General features: G+C 42.9%; 1 protein-coding gene across 5 annotated transcripts in view; it reads right to left on the bottom strand.

Moving 5' to 3' along the window:
- Heatr5b (HEAT repeat containing 5B) overlaps nucleotides 1-24,402 on the bottom strand; it is a 79,525-nt gene that overhangs the window by 29,002 nt on the left and 26,121 nt on the right. For all 5 annotated transcript variants that reach the window (XR_015621962.1, XR_015621961.1, XR_015621960.1 and 2 more), the window contains 9 exon segments: nucleotides 23,177-23,282; nucleotides 21,283-21,473; nucleotides 20,022-20,181; nucleotides 17,646-17,835; nucleotides 16,212-16,381; nucleotides 5,757-5,901; nucleotides 5,206-5,445; nucleotides 4,528-4,779; nucleotides 71-252 (listed from right to left, as the gene is read on the bottom strand). Coding sequence is in view for 2 of the 5 variants with exons in the window: in NM_001191064.3 (NP_001177993.2) it covers nucleotides 71-252; nucleotides 4,528-4,779; nucleotides 5,206-5,445; nucleotides 5,757-5,901; nucleotides 16,212-16,381; nucleotides 17,646-17,835; nucleotides 20,022-20,181; nucleotides 21,283-21,473; nucleotides 23,177-23,282 (1,636 nt within the window). In the remaining 3 variants the exon portion in view is untranslated.

Genomic DNA, 24,402 nt, shown 5'->3' with positions numbered 1-24,402 from the left:
GAGAATGTAATTCCTCCTTTAGTGACCCTCACAAACTTCAGTTAGAGTATAAATCAGCCACAGAACTTACATTAGCTTGATACTGCTCCAGGATCACATGACCTGGAAATTCTGGCTCAGGCACAGATGCAAATTTCTTGATAATGTCTTCAAGTGCCTGGAGCCCAGCCATTCGCAGTTGGTTGCTATGATCAGTTGCAGCCATGAATGCCATTCGAATCAGGTCAGAGAGATGTAATACCAAGAGGTCATCTGCAAAGGAAAACAGAATGTAGAAGGGAAAGTTCACCCAAACTAGTGTAATGCACAAAAATATGAAACAATTCGACAAAGTGCTTATGATCCACAATGTCTAAAGCATAAAACTCAAGAATCCCAGAGCAGCAGCAGAGCTTTAACATGCAAACACAGACAACTACAGGATATACACTGGCAGCTGAAGCAAAATACATGAGTAACATGGCTTTCCCAAACGGCCTTGTAATTCCCTCAGAACAGACACGGGCAGAACTTTTCTGTAAAGGGTCAGATACTGACTATTTTTGGCTTTGCAGGCCATATTATCTCTAAGGCTCTGCTGCTACACTATGAGAGCAGCCAGAAAGTACACAGTACAGCAGACAATGCTATGGAAACAACGGTGATGATTCCAGTAAACTGTTTACAAACACGGCTGTGGGCTGCATTTCAATCACAGGCCATAGCGACAATCTCTACTGCAGAAAGCACAGTGTGTAGTCAGGAAATTTAGCTACAAAATTATTTTAAGAGACTTTTTAAGAGAACAGAATGGGAAGGGAGTCTGGTACTTTTAACACCAGGCCAAAGGTTACCCTGGATCTTGCTTAAAAGCAAATCTCAAAGGAATTCAAGTGACACAAAGTGCAATAATTTTACTACATCCCAGGACAAAGTTCAGCACTATTTAAAGAAACAGCAAAATTGAGCACTAGCTTCACAGCATTTACAGTGCCAGCATCTGACAACAATGTACCAAGAACATAAAGACCAGAAAAGAACCTAGCTCCAAGTAGAAAGAAAAGACCAAGGACCAGGAACTGGTTCAGATATGAGTGATAACAGAACTGGCAGGCAAGGTTTTACAGGCACTGCACACTGCCACATGGTAAAGGGTCACATGGTAAAGCATGACCTCCATGGAGCAGGAGTGAGTGGGGGGCATGACCTCCATGGAGCAGGAGTGAGTGGGGGGCATGACCTCCATGGAGCAGGAGTGAGTGGGGGGCATGACCTCCATGGAGCAGGAGTGAGTAGGGGTGGGCATGACCTCCATGGAGCAGGAGTGAGTGGGGGGCATGACCTCCATGGAGCAGGAGTGAGTGGGGGGCATGACCTCCATGGAGCAGGAGTGAGTGGGGGGCATGACCTCCATGGAGCAGGAGTGAGTGGGGGGCATGACCTCCGTGGAGCAGGAGTGAGTGGGGGGCATGACCTCCATGGAGCAGGAGTGAGTGGGGGGCATGACCTCCATGGAGCAGGAGTGAGTGGGGGTGGGCAAGACCTCCATGGAGCAGGAGTGAGTGGGGGGCATGACCTCCATGGAGCAGGAGTGAGTGGGGGGCATGACCTCCATGGAGCAGGAGTGAGTGGGGGGCATGACCTCCATGGAGCAGGAGTGAGTGGGGGTGGGCAAGACCTTCATGGAGTAGGAGTGAGTGGGGGTGGGCATGACCTCCATGGAGCAGGAGTGAGGGCATATAAGGCATACAGTATAACAAGAAATATGCTAGGTGACATTAGGACAAGCTAGGTACAAAGATCAGTCAACTTAAAATACAGGAACCAGAAGAAATGATCACAGTTAAGTGCTCTAATCTAGAAGACTGAAGGCAGTCTTTTTGAAGTACTAGCAATTCAGTGACTCACCCCACCCCCAAAGAATTATTTAAATTGGATTTTGTTGTTACTATTGAAAGGTTAACAAGACAGGTTTTGTCAAGTTCCTATCTTAAAAAACCAAATTTAACATTTGAAGTTTAAAGAGTGTATGTTGGGGTGGGCACTAAAAGCAAAGAGAAGGAAGAGCATTTGGCTGGAGGTCACCAAAGCTCCCTCCTCTAGAGGAGGTTAAAACAAGCAACCAGCCTTGTGAGGTAGATAAGCCACTGACAGAGTTTGGGAGAAGAAATTTCAGGTAGAGGATCTGAATTAAAATGGGTCTACTCATGCTATGTAAATGTCAATAAACAAAATGTAAATAAAAAGACAATAATTCATAAATAAAAGATGGGTGGATGGATGGATGGATGGATGGATGGATGGATGGATGGATGGAAGATAAAAAGGACAAATTTTCCTTGTACTCTGTCAGCTAATCCACCATGTCTAGGAATCTATCAAACTCCAAATTAAGCAACTGTACCTGACTGCTTTCCCTAACAGTCTCCGCCCATAAACCTTCCTTCTGTAATTTGAGGTGAGTGTGTAGGGGGATGTAGAGAGGAGCTGGGGGCTGGGCTGGCAGGGCTTCTGTGGCCCCGGAGTGACCATTCCTCTAGCTAAAGCACAGGGCTCAGCAGATGAGGATGCGATCCGAAGGGCCTGGAAAGCACAAGCACCAGGTTTGCAATTTTTCAGAGTCAGAGTTGGCTCGTGTTTCATCCCAGAACCTAAGCTGAGTCCTGAGACCATCCAGCCACAGCTGGGAAGTACCACGAAGCACAGCGTGCATGCAGAGTGCCACACTGTGAGCAGATTCTGCACATGAGGGGCATCCTCCTCTTGGATGGACGAGGTAATGCATACCATGGAGGCCCACAGAGGCTACAAGAGTGCATCAGATTCTCTGGCACTAGAGTTACAAGCATTTGTGAGTCACTTGATGGTCTGAGCTTTGAACCCAGGTCCTTTACAAGAGTAGCAAGTGCTTTTAACCACCAAGCCATCGCTCTAGCCCACAAATGACCTTTTTAAGAATGTTGCCTACACCTCTGTGAGGATGCATCATACACACAGGATTCATAAGTCTACATCTCTACCATCTAGACTACTAGGTTTTTTTCAAGGTATGACTATGGTTTTGATTCTTTACATCCTCAGTATACAGTAAATAGGGCTCAGTTAATATGGACTAAACAATGGCATGAATACCGACTCCATATTTACTGTTTCCCCTGGGCTCGATGTTCTGATTTACACTTCATAGACTGTGCACTGCTATACCATGCAAGGCATTTTAACATATATACATCTATACTGTCTACTTAACACAGTCAAACCCAACAGGGTAAAAGGGAGACAACTACATACACAGTAGGGAGCCTCTTCCTGGACCAATTCTTTCAACTTCTCCAGGTCTCTTTAACTATAAAATGAAGATATTTATTACTGGGACTAATACTCACTTTGTGAGTTCTCTATAATATTTGATCCAAAGGAGATTCAGCACAAAATGTTACAAAAGCTAAAAACAATGACATTTTCAGTAATAAGCATTTTTCTTTTCAAAAATGCAAAATAATTTTCACATATTTTCATGTGTGAACTATGAGAGTTTGAAATACACTGTGGACTCATGACTCTGACTGTCTCTGTGGCTAGGAATGGCCACGTTCATTCGACTGTGGACCTGAAAGCTGTACCGTCAGAGCCCGTCTGTCAGTCAGTCTGTCAGTCAGTGTGGGAATACGACTAGGGAATAAGGATGACTAGAGGAAAGGCAGAAAGAAGGTGCAAGAGACAGAGATATGAGGACTGCAGGCCAATACCATGTCAGCAGAAGTGTATTTTCTCAGGGTCTTTTAAAGGTAAACAACTCAAAGTATGACCAACTCCAGGAGGATAAACAATGACAATGACAAATGTTTACGTGGTGAGTTCATGGCACACAGTATCTGTGTCTAACTGAGGCCATTTCCTTCGGGCTAGAACAGTCTCTCAAGGACGTATGCGTCCTTGGAGGAACTTGGCAGGGTTTACCTCACGTCTTAATTAAAAAACAAAGACAGATGGGGCTGGAGACATGGCTCAGTGGTTAAGAGCACTGACTGCTCTTCCAGAGGTCCTGAGTTCAATTCCCAGCAACCACATGGTGGCTCACAACCATCTGTAATGGGGGTCTGGTGCCCTCTTCTGGTGTGTCTGAAGACAGCGACAGTGTACCCACATACGTGAAATAAATAAATAAATCTTAAAAAAACAAAAACAAAGACAGATGTCGGCAGATCATTCCTGATTAATTATAAGCAAGAATTTAGTCAGTTAGCTCTGATGTGCTCCCCACATGTCCCGTCTCTTTTACAAGTAAGTGTTAAACTGAGGAGCATGTTCTGAGGAAACATATATTGCAAGCATTGTTATTCTAGTATGGTTGAAAGAATAAAATTCATATACACAGATATCTAAATATAAACAAATATTCTAAATACAAACAAGTAGTATAAGGGACAGACACTATGGTCAGGTGAAGCAACTTGCGAGAAATAAAATGCACAGCCTAAAGCATGCCTCAGAGAGGTGAAATATCTCAAACCTATCAACAGGACTTCCGGGAAAAGGAGAACTTACTTTTTGGGTTTCGTAGTTTAGCAGACCGTGCCAAGGCAAGATCGAAGTGAGCCTGGTCTGCGTTCTCACACAGGTTGATGATTCGGCATAGGCAGTCTGCGGCAAACACCCGAGTGGCCCATCGAGGAGCCACGAAAGGCTTTGACTTGTCCTCCTCGCCTAGTGTGGTGAACATGGCGTCGTCATCCATCTCATCTTTCTTCTCAGACTCTTCATCTTTCCCACTGCTTAAGAGCGTTGCCGCACTCATATCTACAAGACAGAAGAGCACTGTGACTCGTCCCAGGGGATGCTTGGAAAGATGGCCACCTCTCATTCTCTGAACGAGCAAAATTGACAAGCACCCTCTGTATCCGGAACCGAGAAACACACAACATCAGTTATTCAAACGTACACTCCACTTTAGGATTTAAAATGAACTACATGCTTTGTTGTACAACAAAGTAACGTGAGCTTTCTCAGATGCTAAAATTGAGGCTGAGCTTGCAGAAGAGTTTAAAACATATTTCAAAAGCATCTTAGTTTACACCGTGATCTAACCTTCGACATTCGATAGAAATTTGTGAATGAAAGTTATCAATATTTTTAAAAGTAAGCTCAATAGAGAAGTATATCCATGCTTATATATCAGAAACAGAACGATCTCCATGGCTTTAAGAGCACCGTTTACATACGTACCACTGGAAGCTGCTAAGACGTCTTTACAGAGCGTTAACCAGTGAGAGAGCTTCTCGACTGCCAGGGAAGAAAGCATGTGCCCCAGCGTGTCGTGAATATCAGAGCACAGTTTTCGGTCGGTCTCTCGATCTAGCATTCCAAAAAGAAGTCCCTCAAGCCCCGTGTCTGTGATATTAACACCCTGGTGCCGGCAATGGATGTCACTGCGAGAACTAACTCCAGGTGCGAAAGGACTGACATCTGAAAAGGAATTCCACAAGCAGATTTGTGTGATCTCATATGCTGTGAGTAGCAGTACACAAGGACCAAGCCTTACACACGACCCACAACAGTGTGAAGTGCTTTTAACTATGACCTCCGCTTGCTTACTGTAGTATTAAATTAATCTGAGATTAATGGTTAACCTCTTGTTTCTCAAACTGATTATTCTGATCTCTTAGAAATATGAGCGATTCCCCATAATGTATGTTTTTAATCATGTTAAATCCCAACTACAGCCCCCGTTACATGAAAGTTTTTAAACAAGAGAATTGTCCAATCAGAGGACTCACTGCCACCGCTGATCTCTTTGTCCCCTGCATTCTTCGCCAGGCTCATGGCATATTCACACACTTCTGCTGCTTCTCTTTGTGCAAGTTGCCGGAGACAGGCCACAGCCGCTCGACGGAGCAACAGATGGGAGCTGCATAGGTGAACCTGCCAGCATAACAAGTCAGGACAGCATTCATGGCTGTCACCCTTAAAGTTCATTCACATTGAAGACTCATCTCTGGGAAGCTTGACTTCTAAGAGGCTCCTTAATGAAAGACCTTGGGTTTTTCAAATTACCATCAGGGGCTGGGGGATGATTCAGCAGTTAAGAGCACTTGATGCTCTTCCAGAAGACCTGGAACCCCAGCACCATATTGGGCAGCTTACAAACACCTGTTAATTCCATCTCCAGAGGGAATGGACACCTTTGGTCTCCTTGGGCACCTGCACACATCATGTGCCCCACACCCACACTCAGACACACAAACATACACAATTAAAAATAATAAAATCTAACCTTTAAACAAATACAACACAATCATACAATGGCATTTTTTGCAGGATGATCGTGTCAGTGAGACACACAGAAAATATATCACTACCAAACTACCTATGCTGAGATCTGTTCTCTAGAGCCCGTATTAAATGGAAACCCAGGAGTTTATGCACATCATAAGTTCATGCATTGTCGCACTGAAATGTTGCCATCTACAAGTCTACAGAAATCAAATGCAGTAAACGGAAAGTAAGGGGCAAAGCATATAGTAAGAACTAACAGTGAAAAAGAATATTAATTAAAATAAATAAAGGAAAATCAAGCAAACATGAACACAACCAAAAAAAAAAAAAAAACCAAAAACCAACTAAAAATGGAGGCATGGTTACAGACGTATCCCACTGCAAAGTCCCTACAAAGATAAATACAGTGCACTCCAATAGCCAAAGTAAAGTCCAGAGACGCAAGTCTCAGTCCTGGGTGCTGGTATGGGTTTGAGTCCCACCTCTATTGATCCTATTTGTAATATTCACAGGATTACAGTAAAAATAAAATATAACCAGTACAGACATAGGTTAACTGCTGACTAAATGCTGTCACCATGTTACTGTAAATCTGTATCCATGCACTGCGTTCTTAGAAACAAATAAGCACCTGAGAAATAATCTGAACCACACAGACGGACTGGGGAGTCTAGTATGCAGAACACAAATTCCTCTACGATGACAGTTTCTCTCTATGCTATCAGAACGGCATTGTGGGCTTGGGGAGACAGGTCAACAGTTAACAGTGTTTGCTACTCTTTCAAAGAACCAAAGTTTGCTTCCCAGGCTCACATCTGCCTGTAACTCCAGCTCTAGCAGATCAGATACCCTCTTCTAGCCTCTGCCATGCAAGCATCCTTCCTACATGCATATACACACAAGCCAGCAAGCACATGCACATAAATTCATAATATCTTCTTAATTTAAGATATACTTGCATAAACCTCACATGCCATGCTTGGTTGATATCCTTGGAAGGCCTGCTCTTTTCTGAAGGGAAACTAAGGAGGAGTAAATAGGGGAGGGGGAAGTAGGAGTAGAGGAGGGAGGAAAAACTACAGTAGGGATATAATATGTAAGAGATAGGTAAATAAGTAAATAACCTTCAAACTCTAGGTTTAAGGGGGTTATAACTGTCCCCTGAAAGGCTCTGCCAGCACCTGACTAATACAAATGCAGATGGAGTTAACCACGGGACTGAGCCCAGGGGACCTCAGTGGAAGAGTTAGGGAAAGGAAGTAGCTAGCCCCCAGAGGAAGAATAACAATACCAACTAATTGGACCCCCAGAGCTCCCAGGGACTAAACCACCAACCAGGGGTCCATGGCTCCAGTTACTTATTTGTAGGGGGAGATGCTGATACTAAAGTCTGGTTCCTTAATTGGTTCTTAATTTGGTCAATAAAGAAGGCAGGAGTCAATTGCTGGGCGAAGGGTAATGGTGAGATTTCTAGGTCCCAGGAGGAAAAGGTGACTTGAGGAAAGAGAAGGGGCTTTTAGGCTAGGATCTGGAAAGAGACGCATAGAACAACCATGTGAGATCTTGGGGAAGCTAGAACCAGTGGCCTCTGACACCAGCATACAGCCAAAGAGGTCGGTGGAGGCTGGCTGATAAAGGCCAGCTGATAAGCTTATGTCACCACAGAGCAAAGGTGGGGAGGGGTAGGGAGAAGGGGAGGGAGAGAGGGAAGGAGAGGGAGGGGGAGAGGGGGAGGGAGAGGAGGAGGGAAGCCAGGGCAGTAGCTGATGGCTTGGAGACACTAGCAGAGCCTAGAGGGAGCCAGTGGAGTTCAGACAGCAGCTCGAAGCTTTCCTGGGTTGGGTGGGGATGGTTGTGATCGATCCTGAGCTAAGCTGGATGAAACAAAGGAAAGCGGGAGAGGTCAGAGCTCTCAGGAAAAGTGGTAGCATGTTATTATAATTACATGCAACACATATGTAACAGAGGACTGACTTATCTGGCATCAGTGGGAGGGGAGGCACTTGGTCTTGTGAAGGCTCGATGCCCCAGCATAGGGGGATGCTAGTGCAGCGGTGGGAGTGGGTGGGTGCATGGGTGGAGGAGCCTTAGAGACAAAGGGGAGGGGAGATGGGATGGGGGGGTTGCAGAGGGGAGACCAAGAAGGGGGACAACATTTGAAATGGAAATAAAATAACGAAAAATAAAAAGATATACTTGCATAAAGCCAATCTATGCAAGCTTAAGAAAAATAAGACGTAACTGAAGGGAGAAAGTCCCGATAAGTCAATATCTATTTTTCTTTCTATAATACAAATTTCCCAGGCTTGCACACAGCGTAACTAGAAAGCTTAAGTGCAGCTGTGTCAATAGGGACATGTCACTCAACCACAGCTTTGGACGTTTTATCTGTATACTGTGTCCTATCTTACACATCGGTCTTCAAGAGTCACTTTAGGAAGAATAATATAAAACTTTAATCGTGCGATAATTACAGACAAAGAAAATACACTCAGCAAATATGCTGACTGGCCAGCCAAAGTGAAGTTGAAATAAAGCATCCCAGTTTACAAAGTGTTTTGCTTTGTTTTTTGAGGCAGGGCTCATGTAGAGCACACTGGACTCCATCTCACAATATAGCTGAGTCTGGCCTTGAACTCCAAATCCCCCATCTCTCCCCACCAAACACTGGGACCACAGGCGTGCGGCACCACACTTAGTTAGTGTCTCTGATGTGTAATCATCCCTTTTCTCTTTACATCTGTGACATCAGAGATGCAGCAGTCAGTGGTATTTTCCAGGGACTTTCCACATTGAACTGTAATGATACCATGGCTGTAAGTCTTAAGACCACCAAATGGATAGCTGGAGAGATGGCTCAGCAGTTAACATTGGTGGTCATTCCTACAGAGGACCTGGGTTCAGTTCCCAGCACCCACATAAACAGCTACTGTCATAACTGCAGTTCCAGGTCATCTGAAGCCCTCCTTCGGCTTCCGTAGGTACCTGTAGTATGTGCTGCACATAAACTCAGGCAAGCATGTGCGTGCGCACACACGCACACACACACACACACACACACACACAGAGAGAGAGAGAGAGAGAGAGAGAGAGAGAGAGAGAGAGAGAGAGAGAGAACAGTTAAGAATAGATAAATATAATTCTGGACACTATTATGTCACTTGTCTACTGGACTGTGTACACGGCCTCTGCCTTAACAGTCTGGCTTCATGCTTTTTGAGTTATATGAATAGAAAGTGATCCACATCCAGCAGAAACCATGTTGGGAAATCTGACTTTCACAGTCAAGCCACATGTGACAGGCCCTCTAATGATGTTCACCACCAGCACCAACTGCCTCTCACAGTCGGCCATGAGGTCAATGGCATGAGCAGCCAATATTGGATACAATTCACAGTTTTGTTCAGCTATGCTGTTTAGTAGGTTAAGTGTCATACGCGTATTTTCAAGTTCTGATATTTTTAACTTATGAAGGATTTATTCAGACCTAATTCTTTCATGAGCTAAGGAGCATCTGTATTTGCATAAATGAAAAAAATCAACCATCAATTATGAGGAAAAATAAAGTTCAAGAAAATGATTGCTCTTTGGTCAATACACATAATGTCCAATTAAGTCTGCCTTTTCAATATCAAAGCTTAAGATGACATTCATATAGAAACTTAGCAGCAAATGGCATTATAATACCCATGGTTTGTTCTGCCGAGATATTTAATACAATAAAGTCATCTTTGGCAAGGTTTCTAGAAGGAAAAAAAGAAAGAATTGAGAATTCATGCACTGATCTTACAGTTGGGGATAGCCTGGCGATATAAAATGTCTGACAAGACTCAGGAGGACGGTACCATCAACGTTACACAGTTGCGTACTGACAACAAGTGACACCGTTGTGCAGTGCTCTGGGATCTAGATCTGTTGTCAGCAGAGGTGTTCACTGTGGGGCTTGGTCTGCAGGGCTGCTGCTTTCACAGTTTCCAGGTTTCTACACCATAAACAGTTCTACCGTCTCTGAGTGGCATATGGCTTCAACAAGGTACATTCAATGGTGGGTGGCCTTCTCAGCAATGACACATCAAAGCCTGTTTCTTTTTTTGTTTTTTTAAGCTGGCCCTCACTATATAGACTAAATGGGCCTCAAACTCATAAAGAACTGCCTGCGTCTGCCTCCTGAGTGAAGAGATTATAGAACGCAACACTGTGCTAGGCTAAGGAACATTTACTTCATCATAAAGACAAACTTCAAAGTTAAAATCATTCACTGACATTTCTAAAATTACTCTAGATGTCACAAATGCAATGATTCTGTCTGGACAAGAGGAACTGTGGTCACTTGACAGTATGGTCATGGGAAAGACAAAGCAGCTGTTTCCAGCGACAGAAATGGTAATTCAGCATGGCACTTGTGCCTTTACAAATACATTTGAATAGTTCTAGTCTCAAACATATTAGAACTTATTAAGAACTATGACAAAATGTACCCGTCAATATACTTGCTGAAAAAAATCATATTCCTTTTGTTTTAGATACTATATGTGGCTTCACATAATATGGCCATTTTTGGTGACAAGGACAGTAGAACTGGTGTGAATTTACTCAAGTCTGAATTCATTTCACCACTTTGAATGAATTCACATGCAGACTATTTTTCAGCAAGTGTCTTAGCATCTGATAAATGCAAACTGCATGAGAGGCTTTGGGCAATGCTTCAACAAGGCAACCACTTGAATACCCCTCTTCTCATCTCTAGTCTGCTATGCCACCCCCTCCCCCAGATGACAATAATCTCACTTGCCCAGTCTTCTGGAAAAGGTTCAGGAAAATACTCCGACGTGCCTGGTAATAAAACCCCAGATATTCCATCGTGGACTCGGCCTGGAAACACTATCTTGTGCTAAGAACAGGAGGCTCGCTGTGGCCCCTGTGGTTAGTCATAAACCCACTCAGCTGAGTCGGGTTCCCTTGACCCTCTCTACTATGCTCAGCCAACCTGGACACCAGGATAAAATTCAAGGAAGAAAAAATGGGGTACAACACTTGCCCCAAGCGTGAGGACCTGACTTCTATTCCTAGAACTCATGTAGGAGGTGGGCCCAGCAGAGCTTGGATGTGTGATCCCAGAGTGCCTACTGAGAAAGTGCAGGTGGAGCCAGGAGCCTCCTTGGAAGCCTGAAGGCCACCTAGCCTGGTGTACACACATACACAAAAAATAAGAGACAGTCTCAAATAAGATGGAAGGCTGCGACCTAGGCTGTCCTCTGACATTTATATGCACATGATAGCACAAACATGCTCACACTCACACATAAAGTGGTAGCACAAACATGCTCACACTAGCACATAAAGTGGTAGCACAAACATGCTCACACTCACACATAAAGTGGTAGTACATACATGCTCACACTAGCACATAAAGTGGTAGTACATACATGCTCACACTCGCACATAAAGTTGTAGTACAAACATGCTCACACTCACACATAAAGTGGTAGTACATACATGCTCACACTCACACATAAAGTGGTAGTACATACATGCTCACACTCACACATAAAGTGGTAGTACATACATGCTCACACTAGCACATAAAGTGGTAGTACAAACATGCTCACACTCACACATAAAGTGGTAGTACATACATGCTCACACTCACACATAAAGTGGTAGTACATACATGCTCACACTCACACATAAAGTGGTAGTACATACATGCTCACACTAGCACATAAAGTGGTAGTACATATATGCTCACACTAGCACATAAAGTGGTAGTACAAACATGCTCACACTCACACATAAAGTGGTAGTACATACATGCTCACACTCGCACATAAAGTGGTAATACATACATGCTCACACTCACACATAAAGTGGTAGTACAAACATGCTCACACTCACACATAAAGTGGTAGTACATACATGCTCACACTAGCACATAAAGTGGTAGTACAAACATGCTCACACTCACACATAAAGTGGTAGTACATACATGCTCACACTCACACATAAAGTGGTAGTACATACATGCTCACACTCGCACATAAAGTGGTAGTACATACATGCTCACACTCGCACATAAAGTGGTAGCACAAACATGCTCACACTCACACATAAAGTGGTAGTACATACATGCTCACACTCGCACATAAAGTGGTAGTACATACATGCTCACACTCACACATAAAGTGATAGCACAAACATGCTCACACTCGCACATAAAGTGGTAGTACATACATGCTCACACTCACACATAAAGTGATAGCACAAACATGCTCACACTCGCACATAAAGTGGTAGCACAAACATGCTCACACTCACACATAAAGTGGTAGTACATACATGCTCACTCTCGCACATAAAGTGGTAGTACATACATGCTCACACTCACACATAAAGTGATAGCACAAACATGCTCACACTAGCACATAAAGTTGTAGTACAAACATGCTCACACTCACACATAAAGTGGTAGTACATACATGCTCACACTCACACATAAAGTGGTAGTACATACATGCTCACACTCACACATAAAGTGGTAGTACATACATGCTCACACTAGCACATAAAGTGGTAGTACAAACATGCTCACACTCACACATAAAGTGGTAGTACATACATGCTCACACTCACACATAAAGTGGTAGCACATACATGCTCACACTCACACATAAAGTGGTAGTACATACATGCTCACACTCGCACATAACGATCTTTAAAAAAAAAAAAGTTTTCAAAGAAAACAATGGAGAGAGAAGGCATAAAAGCCAGCAGGTTAGTCTGTGTCTTCCTCCGTTGCCTGTCTGAGCCGCATCGGGTATGTAACAGATGCCATCTATGGCTTTATTGCTTACACTAGGTCACAGCTTTAGCAGAATGCTCAGTTTCCTATTACAGAGGGCAGTGTGCACTAATATTCTATTGTCTTCTTTCTAGGTGCATTTTGTAAACATGCTGTGTACATTTGGTCCTACCCCATGACTTACTCAAACTCCTTAATGGCCTGGGACTCGCTGGATTCTAATAGGGGCAAGTTTACAGAGTAAAAGGAAATATGCCACACCAAGCCCAGAACCTCCTATCCTGCCCTCTTTATTATCCTACAGGGTTCCTCCTTTCCCTCCAGCGGCCCCTTCCAATAGTGACATCTGCGGTGTCTTTCTCCAGCTTCCGTTTGGCTTCACTCCTCCCTATCCAGATGAGGCCTCACTGGCTATCATTTTAGCACTGCCTCATTAGCACTCTTCTGTCCCCTATGCTGAGGCTTTTTATCTATTCTGAATGCTCAAAGTCTACCTATAAGACGTAGAGGTCTACTTTTTTTATGATCTTCAGCTCAGACATTTACAGATCTGAAAAAAATCATGATTAAGCAAACTTGATCACATACCGGAGTCATAGAGTGACACTGATCTATCTATACTGAACCCCCTGTCCTACCAGACAATCTTACATCCTCCAGCTAGTTCCATTTCCTGTACTCCATTCTCCTGACCTTAAATCCCTCACTCACACAAGTGAGTCTTCCCTTTCTTTACTGCTATGAAATCAGCAGACACATCCTTCATTTCCAGACACCAAGTCTCTAAGCCCATCTTCAGCTCTGTCCTTCGCCTCTTAGTCAGGCTGCACTGAAAGGGAGATCCCATTACTTACACCCTGGAAACTCTATTCCACTAAAATCCACTTGAACTATCAATTATCCCCTCTCTTTCCTGGATGCTTAATACCCCCTCTACTGGCGCCCTCACACCAGCATGGCTCAGGCTCACACACTGAAACCACAGGAAGGAAAGTCTCTCCTACCCCTAGACTTCCGGACACTGCCTTCTTCGTATTTTACCTTTTTTTTTTTTTTCCTCTTCTTTTTCTTTTTTCTTTTTTTCGGAGCTGGGGACCGAACCCAGGGCCTTGCGCTTGCTAGGCAAGTGCTCTACCGCTGAGCTAAATCCCCAACCCTGTATTTTAGCTTTTAAAAGACATTTGTTATTCTTACTGCATGTGTAGGGTGTTCTGCCTGCATGTATTTCTGTGTACCATGGGCAGACAGTACTTGAGAAGTCCAGGTCCTCTGACAATAATTAGCCATCATGTGAGTACTGGGAAGTTGAGCCTGGATCCTCTGGAAGAGCAGCCATTGCTCCAGCATCAACATCCCAAATGTCTACAGAGAATGTCTACTTGTGCTCCATCTCTAACCCAACGTACTTTGGCTTCCACTGCCATCATTCTTCCAGTGAGTTCTTGCTACAAACAATCATGTGGCAAAAGCCAACGGGCATGCTACAGCTCTCCTCAAGCCTTGTTGGTATTTGATGCAGCTAACTGCTCTCCTGCTGCCCTTGGCTTGTGTGAATGCACACCTCTACTGTCCTTCAGCCTTTCTTATGTCACTGCTGTCCTCCTGGTCCCCTCTCCACTTCCTCTTAGTTCTCTGAGAGTCTTCTTTTCTTTTATAAATCTACAATGGGTTTCCCAATCAGCACTCTCGCTGCTGATCTCGCCTACTCCCATAGGTCATCTAAACGACTTACAGTACCAAACTCACTTCTCTAAGCCAGTCTTGTGCTTGGTGGTTTGGTTTGATTTGGTTTGTTGACAGTTTTTCTGTGTAGCTGAAACTATCCTGGAACTCACTCTGTAGACCAGGCTGGCCTTGAACTCACAGAGCTATGTCTGCCCTCTGCCTCCCAAGCAGGGATTAAAGATCTGTGCTACCACCCCCTGGCTCAATCCATTCTCTTTTAACTGAGCTCAGACACCTACAACCAAATAATGATATCCCACTTTTCCCAACCCTGCCCAACAATGCAAATCACGGGAAATTCCTTTACTGTGCTCAGGACAAAACCCTAGAACATCTTTCTTGCTTTTCCCTCAGGGCCAATTAATCAACTCATTCTGTCAATTCTTCCATCTAAATATCATTTGACTCCATCCTTTTTGCAAACAACCTAAAACAAATCATTATCATTGTTCTACAACAGCAAGACTCTCTTTACAAGCCTGTGTAAAGCAGAGTCCAGCCTCTATTAGGCAGCGAGGATAGAATGGAGAAAGTACAGATCTGATCATGTTATGTCCCTGTGGAGTATAGTGGTTCCTTATTATAGAATAACGTCCAAGGCCTTTCTCTCTATGAACATCTGCATGTCTGCCCCCTGGCTAGCTATCCAGTCCCCCTTGCTTTCTGAGGTCCATACTTTCAGCTCCTCCCAGGTCTAAGCACACAATAACTGGCCCTTTAAGCATATTGTACTTCTCAGATACAGGCCTTCCATACTTTTCCCTCTGAATACTCTGATACTGCGCTAATCTACAGACTAAATCCTAGTCTTCCTAACACACCTTAAGTACTATTTCTCAGGGAACTAAGTTCTCAATGTCTGCCTTATGATAGGTCCTGCATTACACACTCCTTATGTTAACCACGCCTTTTCTTTTCTGTTTGTTGTTTGCCAGGGCCTTTTACCACGAGCAACAGCCTCGACCTTCTGCAGCCTTCCTAGCCCTTGTCTTGTTTGTAAGTAGCTGTTGTTCACTGTCCCTGTTAGCTGTAAGCCTCGTGAGAAAGGCTTGATCTTGTCTGATCTACACAAGAGCCTCAGTAGTCTTCCTGGTACATGACATACAACAGGCAGTCCATAAACATTGGCTGAGTGGACACACTTAAGATTGCAATGACAACAGCAGATCTCAGAAGCCATCATTCAAGCAATAGGAAATACAGTTCTGAGAGAGTGGGACTGCACATACCAAGTCCTTCACTAGGAAATAAACAGTTCATTAAAGTATTTCATAAATTTAAAACAAAAAATAAATAAAAGATAACTATTGAAATGTAAATAGTAAAACGTATGGCCCAGCCAGTATAGCTTTGTTTTGGTCTGGTTTGGTCTTTGGATGAAGACCCTTTAAAGCTCTAATATAAATGGTAAATGGCATGGCTGCGTACTTACACAAAGGCTAGGGACAAGGCTGGACAGATTGACATGTCGTGGGGCAAACATGTGAAGCTGTTGAAGGCAAGAGATGGCGGCTGCCTGCACTAGAGAGTCAGAGTGGTCCTGGGTGATGGCACAACCCACCAAGCAAGAGGAGCGGATGGTGGAAATGGTCGCTGCATTTCCTAAACGGAAGATAAGACAACGTAAAATGCAGCTGTTATTAGTGTCACAGAAAGACTCCTAGAAAGTAACCGTCTTCCGGGGAAACCCTTCTTCCAATCCTTACACAGACTGTTTTGTGAAAAACCACCTGAATAGTCCATAGTATTTGCAAGGTAATAATTCATGTCTCAGATATTAATTCCTTTAAAAAATCACACTATCCTTTATAACCACCTGCTAAAGAACCGTAAGGGTTCTCATTCTATGGTTCTCTACTCAACAAACACAACTACTTTCATTATGATAACTTTTACTACTGCTTGCCTAATAATAAATGTAGACAAGCTGTCCTTGAACTCACAGCCTCTGTAATGCTGGGATTAAAGGTGTCCAGCATACTCTTGGCTAACAGCATTTTTAAAAGTCTTGGGCACAGAAAAATGAAATTTTGCTTGGACACCCCCTTTCCCCCAATATTGGCTTTAGAGGTAATTAAGGAAAATATATTACATATTTCTTGTATAGTAATTTAGTTGCCTAATATAGGTATCTGAAATTGCCTTTTAATGTAAGGTAAAATAATTACATGTATATATACTAGTCAAGGAAATTATATAATCATGTATAAAACCATGACCTTGAGGAAGTTCACAGCCCCTCTCTGTTTTCAAATTCTGTCTGTAAGGAATTCATATCACTGAACTGTGTCGTCATTAAATGACACAAATAGAAATAGGAAGTTGACCTCCTCAAGACATAAATAAATGGAAAGAGAAGCAGGGATTCTGAGTATATGCGCTCGGGGTCCAGTCGTGACTCACTGAATTCAGTGTTGAATTCAACATCAGAAGATCCAGTTCCAAGTACAGCAGCAGTCAACCTTCTATCAACTTTTTCTCCAAACTAGGCTGCCTCAGAGACAGGTGACGCACCCCTTAGGAGTCTTAGAGTCAAAAGGAGTAAGCCCATGGAGGCAGAGGTCAGCACTCTGGGCTAAAAGAACTTCCTTTTCATTTTGTGGGGGAAGGGGGTGTCCAAGCAGAATTTCATTTTTCTCTGCTCAAGACTTTTAAAAATGCTATTAGCCAGAAGTGCTGCTGTAGACCTTTAATTCCAGAGGCTGTGAGTTCAAGGACAGCCTGTTCCACACTTTTGGAAAATACAAATGTGTGCTGGACAATGGTTACTAAGAAGTCTTGCGAGCCGCACGATAGTGACATTGAGGGAAATGGAGGGACAGTAGTTGCCCAGACACGGTCTTTAACTTAAGATGGTTTTGCTCACCCTGCAGCTCAGGTCCAACAGTAGTTATGATCGCCCCCAAGCATCTGCCCAAACACTGGTGCACTTCCGTGTGTGAAGGTGGGACTGTCAGCAGCAGGGTGAGAACCAGGGACAGCGTGGGCTCCACGTACCCACGGTACATTGGGCCACTAGAATCCACTATCAGAGCAAGTGAATGAAGAGACCAAGTCTACAATAAAGCATAATTGCATTTTAGTTGAAGAAAACAATTACAGTGTATTTAGTCAAGTAGACTAAATTGTTATATTCATATAAATATCTCTACTATGTTTTGAGTGAGTCTTACTGTATCCTGGGCTGGCCTTGAACTTGTGATCCTCATGCTTAGCCTTCTAATTGCTGGCATGTGCCACATAAACGGCTTATGTGTATACTTGTAAAGCTTCACTGCAGCTATATTTGCTTAAATGTAAAATGTTTGAGAAACAACAAAGGTCCAAAACAAATACTCAAGGAGTAAATGTGATTCAATGAGCCTAGGAGCATGGGTTGGGGTAAAGGAGGAAAAAAGGCGGGATATGAAGCTAGTTAGGTCCTAACCAGCGAATGAAGGAAAGAAACAAGGAGTAAACAGTACAATGTGCTAGATGTGAGTTATGAAAGCTCAAGGTAAGTGGACGGTGGTGGACAGCGATCATCCTAGCACCACTGCAGACCCAGAAAGACGGGAGAAGAGGGAATATGGGGAGAGATAAACCACACTAAAGACACTCTTAAAAAGACATACAGAAACCTACTAGTGTAGAAGCTTGTGTGTGTGTGTGTGTGTGTGTGTGTGTGTGTGTGTGTGTGTGTAATATATGGAATATATTTCCATTACCTTTAACAGGGCAACAAAGCCCCTACTAGACAAGAGCCCAGTGCCAGGTGTGAGTTACTTCTGAAGTTATCGGCCACTGAGGTCCCATAGACACCCCTCCCCCAAACATCACAGGCTTCTGTCATTGTTCCAGGTTACCCTCCAGAACTTGAAAGTCAGATCCTATTGCTGAAGAAATGACATGTTTGAGTGATAGAACAGAGTGAAATCACACTGGTTTGGACCTAGAAGCTTCATCACTACTGGCTAGCTTTCATAGTCCTTGAAGGTTCTACCAGAAAAGGAAAATAATCACCGGTCATACAGTTACAAATGCTGCAAGCTAGAAGAGTGGGTGGTCTGGTAAGGTGTGCCCACTCATACAATAGTGGCATAAACATCATGGAGTAAACAAGTACTTCGAACTGGATTTAAGTTCCATTCCATAAGATGAAACCCATGCTTGCCACCACTATCAGGCTAAGAACCTATGCTAGATGGGTCATAGGTGGTAGGCTGTCTATTACTATTGTGGGGCTACATGTGCATAGCATACACCTGATTGCTAATGACTTATCGTCTACAAATCAATGCACCTCAGCCTGCATCTGAGAAACTTCTATTCGCAGTGGGTGGTAATTTACACAGTAATCCACAACTGGCCAAAGTGGAGGGGAAAAGCCCTGCAGAATTCTTATCCCTGAGGGATTGTATAAACTGCATCCCAGCCTCCAAAGCTCAGGGGTCACTGTGGAAGAAAGAAGAAAGATAGTAAGAAACTAAGGGAACATTTTCTTTGGGACATAGAAGAGAAGCTGCAGATCTGAACGCCAGCAGCTTCAACAGCACGTACAAAACCTATGCAAGCCTAAGCCAGGCTGAATAACAAACAGGAGAGAAGAGGTGGGCACACTATTCCACAGTAAGCCATGGAGCTAGTGCCATGTTGGCTGCAGGGAAAGGGGCAGACAGTACTCTCTAAGGGTGTAGCCCCTGGCAAGCTGACTCCCTTCCAGTAGAAGACCACACATCAAGGATATATGGGAAGTACAAATTAGTTTTGAAGGATTAAAAACCAAACCAAACCAAAAAACCACAAGGTTGGGTGGGCAGGGAAGGAAAGGGTGAATAGGGGAAGAGTTAAGAGAAGATGAATATGATCAAAATATATTGTATGAAATCCTCAAAGAACTAATAAAAACATTGCATGAATATCATATATATCATATATATAATATATATGTATATATATTATATATATTTGTGGTGTGTGTGTTTAACTCCCAGAAAGAGGCAGACTCTGAAGAGTATGTTGAAAAGCAAAATTCTTGCTAATGATCTATTATAAATAAACTCCTAAAATAACAAAGAGCATAATACATAATTCCTAACAACTTATCAGTCCTAGATCTTATTTAAAATTACAGGCATGACGGCACATGTCTACTCAGGAGGCTTAAGCATGTGAATAGCATATAAGTTCCAGGTCAGTTTGAGCAAAACAGGGAGACCTTGTCTCAAAAGTAATTGTAGAAAAATACTCCCATACTGTCTACCTGAACTTCAGGGGATGTCCCATCTTGAGCGAGAGCCAGTAAAATGCTGACACTGGTCTTTAGGTGTTGTCCTGATCCTATGCCACCAACATAACGATGTAAACAACCGAGGGCCAGTGAATGACCAGTCCTGGATACAACATCTCGAGCTGACTTCAACCTGAGAAAGATGACATAACAGGGACTGTCCTCTCCACTGCCCTCTAGTGACAGTCTCAGGACTCATACATGCACAGCAGGGACTGTCCTCTCCACTGCCCTCTAGTGACAGTCTCAGGACTCACACATGCACAGCAGGGACTGTCCTCTCCACTGCCCTCTGGTGACAGTCTCAGGACTCACATATGCACAACAGGAAAATATTCTGGAAACTAATAAATAATAGTCCTTATAATGGACTTTGAACAAGAAATTTAAACAGATTTGTGGGACCGAGGGTGTGGCTCAGAGGCAGAGAATGTGCTTAGTGTATACAAAGTCCTGGGTTCAACCCCTGTTACCACAAAGAAGAACCTGCATTCGGAAAATACACAAGATATCTCTTACTTAAGAAATTTCCTATATTTTGTTTTGTTTTTGAAGTGCTCGGGACCAGATTCAGTATCCAGGAAATACTAAGCAAGCATTCTATCACTGAACTATGCCCCAGCTGCTTATAATTACAATCAAAGTCTCTATAAAACAAGAAAGTTTCTACATATATATGTGTGTGTATATATGTATATGTATATATATTTGATTTATGTTTATTGATATGTATGTGAATTAAGTATGGATGCCCACCGACACCAATGGAGGGTACTGGACTTCCAAAGGTGGAGTAGCAGGCAGTTAGCTGGGAAATGCCTGATGTGGGTGCTGGGAACTGTACTTGGTCTTTTCAAAGACACAAGTACTCTTAATTGATGAGCCATTTCTCCATCCTCTAAGATGTACTTTTTAAATAAGTTTTAAAATTAAATATTACATATAGATTTTTAAACAGTTGAATTGCAATGTATTTATTATGTAAACCTAATTTTTAACTCCGAGTAACAACATTAAAAGCCATATTTCTCACCTTAGTCGGCCTTGTTTGACTCTCTGGGGTCACTCTTCATAACCGACATGCACAACAATCCTTAAAACCCTTGAAAATTGTGTAACCAAAAATTGTCACATGCTGTAAACCACGTGGAAAGGACATAGCCTAGGTAACAATTACTGACTACTTAAGAGACATCTTAGACTAGTGGAGAAACTTGCTAAGAGATGCACTTACTTGTCAAAGCTATATTGGGCCATTCGGGCAATAAAAGATGCTTCTCCCACCACCTGAGCCATTCTTCCAAGGGCTTCTCCTGCTGCACACCGTAAGATGGGGTTTGGGTTGTCAAGAGCTCCCATAACCAGTGTCAGAGCAGACTTACGAACTTCCTCAGGTCCTAAAGTACTCTTGTTTTCAGCTAAGCCCTTCATTGATGTTTAAAAAAAAGAGAATAATGATATCAATTCATAATTCAGGTTGAATAAAGAAAAAGATATGCTTCAATTTTAAGAAATACAGATTTCTTCATACATTATTTTTCTCAAATACATATGTTATACCTTGGGCTAGGAGCTACTCAACAGACTGTGATCACTTCCTGTGTGTGACTTCAGAACACGGTGATTAACACTCAATAGTCCCGCTGGGCCCAGGATCACAACCCACGGGAGGATTTCTACCCAAAGTCTAACACGCAGTGCTCTTGGGCATGAAGGACTCTATGGTTAAAATGAGCATTTTCAGCTGACTACATGCCGGCACGGTAATGAGTTTGAGACTTGATCCCTTTATATAAAAATTCAATAAAAAACAAATACTGTGTGGCTCCAAACTGTGGTCCTAGCTACTTGGGACGATGAGGCAGGAAGACAGCAGTTAAAGGTCTGCCCATGTACACAGCAAGCTCAAGACCATGCTGGGCAATGGGCTGGGGACAGCTCAGTGGTGTGTGCCTAGAACATACAAGGCCCTGGGTTCAATCACCAGTGCCACAGAAGATAAATAAGCAAAACACAGACCTCACGGTTGTGAGTAGAGCGTACAGTCAATATACATGCAAAGTCAGACGGCGGCAGGGGTCAGCATCTGCACGCTGGCACAGGCTTGTTTTCTCTTACAGCTATATCTGCGGCTTTGCAATTTAATTCTTTAATTGTTTTATTTTTTCACTTTAGGAATTTAATTATTTTACCTGAGATGAAAAACTAGGTCCTGGTGCCAGTAGAAACTGTTAACTATGGCAGAGGCACTAGCCATGTCTGTGTAGAGCGTGCATGTGATCTGTAGGCAGTGCTAAACCACTCTATTCTCCCTACCACTAGTGGCCACCTCACCACCTCACCACCACACTGCCTTTTTTAAAATGCTCAGACATCAGTGTCAGCTTCTAAATCGGGGTCCATCAATGGCTACATACGGAACCCAATGATATCTCTGTAGCCTTTTCCCTCCCCAACACCATGCTTGAAAGCATGCCTGAGGAAAACTTGTTCAGTCACTTACATCTTCTGTTGTACTGAATGTTATTACTCGAGCACCATTTTATAGTAATTCTAGCACTAAGACAAAAGTTTTTCAGTAAGTCATGAAGGCTTGATATCATTTATGAATTCTGTGAGCATGGCAGACACTTGTTATGTATTTCACAGTGTAGAAACTGACGTTCAGAAAGGTTAAGAGAACTGCATTAAACAAAGATAGTAAACGCCTAACCCAGAAAGCAATCTCTCCGCACTGCATTCTTTCATTTATGAAACGCATCCTATGCTGATTTAGTTTAAATCACAAGTGGTAATTAAGATTTGTTTCATAAATCTTCATTAGAAAATCAGATTTCATGAAATAGACATCTTGGAAAATCCCATAAGAAAGTATTGGGATTATACTTCACTTAAAAAATGTCAAGTTCGAATTGAAATCAAAACTTTTGAATTACTAAAATATAAAATATCAATTTAGTTGTAATAAACACAATATAAAGTTTCAAGTAACTTCATTAACTAACATAACTTCACCATTATCAAGAACATGACTATAGAAACGTAAGTGCTATAATAATCTGATATGCCTGGCCTTTTAAAACGCACTGATAAGTTCCGGCACATTTATGTGCTCTAAGAGCTCCTACCTTCAGTGCACTAAGAACAGCAGTAAATATATTGAGTTGCACAGCCTGCTGGCGGACACCTTTGGCTTGCTTAACACATTCAGCAAAGTGATCCAGCATTTGCAACCTATAGAAATGGGATAAAGTCACATCAGTAGTTTTTATTTAAATATGGCTTAAAAACAGAGATAAGAATATAAACCAGTTATTTATCAATTATGCCCCCAGACTGTATCCATTTCATTCCCACAACTAATTCAAAACCAACCTTTATCTCCTAAATTAATATATACTCATGTATTTGACTAAATAGAACAAAAAAGGACACTAAATATTAAATTTCAATTAGCAAAACAACAGTTCATAATTCCAGAGGCCTTAAGCATTTACACCAGTGTGCCCAGCAAACCCCCTGGATTACAGTATATGATACAGTCAGCACTGTGAATGCCCACCAAAGGCCTATGTGGAAAAGCCTGGATCCCCAGGGTAGTGCTGTTAGGCAGTGGCAGGGCTGGTGGGAGGCCATTAGTGCACTGGGGACATGCCCTTGGGGAGGAGTGGGACCCTTCTTTCTCTCACTTTGCTTTCCAGACATGAAGTGAGCAGGGTGGCTCTGTGATGCACTTCAATCATATGCAGCTGAACAGGAGCACGGCACGGCAGCCGTCTGATCACAGAGCACAGTCTCTAAGCCTTCAGCCAAACAAAGGGACTCTACATGTTGTGTTTCAGATACTCTAAAATGACTACTGTTAGGTCCGTGAGTCCCCCATACACCCCCCCCCCCCGGCCCATCTCTCTTTAACAAGGTTTTTTTTTTTTTCTTTTCTTTTTTTCGGAGTTGGGGACCGAACCCAGGGCCTTGCGCTCGCTAGGCAAGCACTCTACCACTGAGCTAAATCCCCAACCCCTTTAACAAGGTTTTATATGCTGTTTGGCTTTTCCTTGAACTCTTTCTCCTGCTGCTTCAGCCTCTCTAGAACCCGAGTTGCAGAAGTATGTCATTTCACCTTGTCTCCTCAAAGTTTTAATAGAACAGAATAATAACTATTATCTACTTCTGTGTATAATTTTTAATTGGAAAGAAAAGAGGGCCATAATTTAAAAAAAACTCTTATTATATATTATATATTAATTTAGTGTGTAAGCACATGGATAAGTGTGCACGGTATTCATGGAAGTCAGAGGCTGACTTGTGAGAGTCAGCTCTCTCCTGCTGTGTGATATAGGCTGTCAGTCATGGC

Source organism: Rattus norvegicus, chromosome 6, assembly GCF_021556685.1.
Source record: "Rattus norvegicus strain SHRSP/BbbUtx chromosome 6, alternate assembly SHRSP_T2T, whole genome shotgun sequence".
In the NCBI taxonomy this organism is placed as follows: domain Eukaryota; kingdom Metazoa; phylum Chordata; class Mammalia; order Rodentia; family Muridae; genus Rattus; species Rattus norvegicus.
The sequence above is the reverse complement of the archived record's forward strand: the minus strand, read 5'-3'. Positions and strand labels throughout refer to the sequence as shown.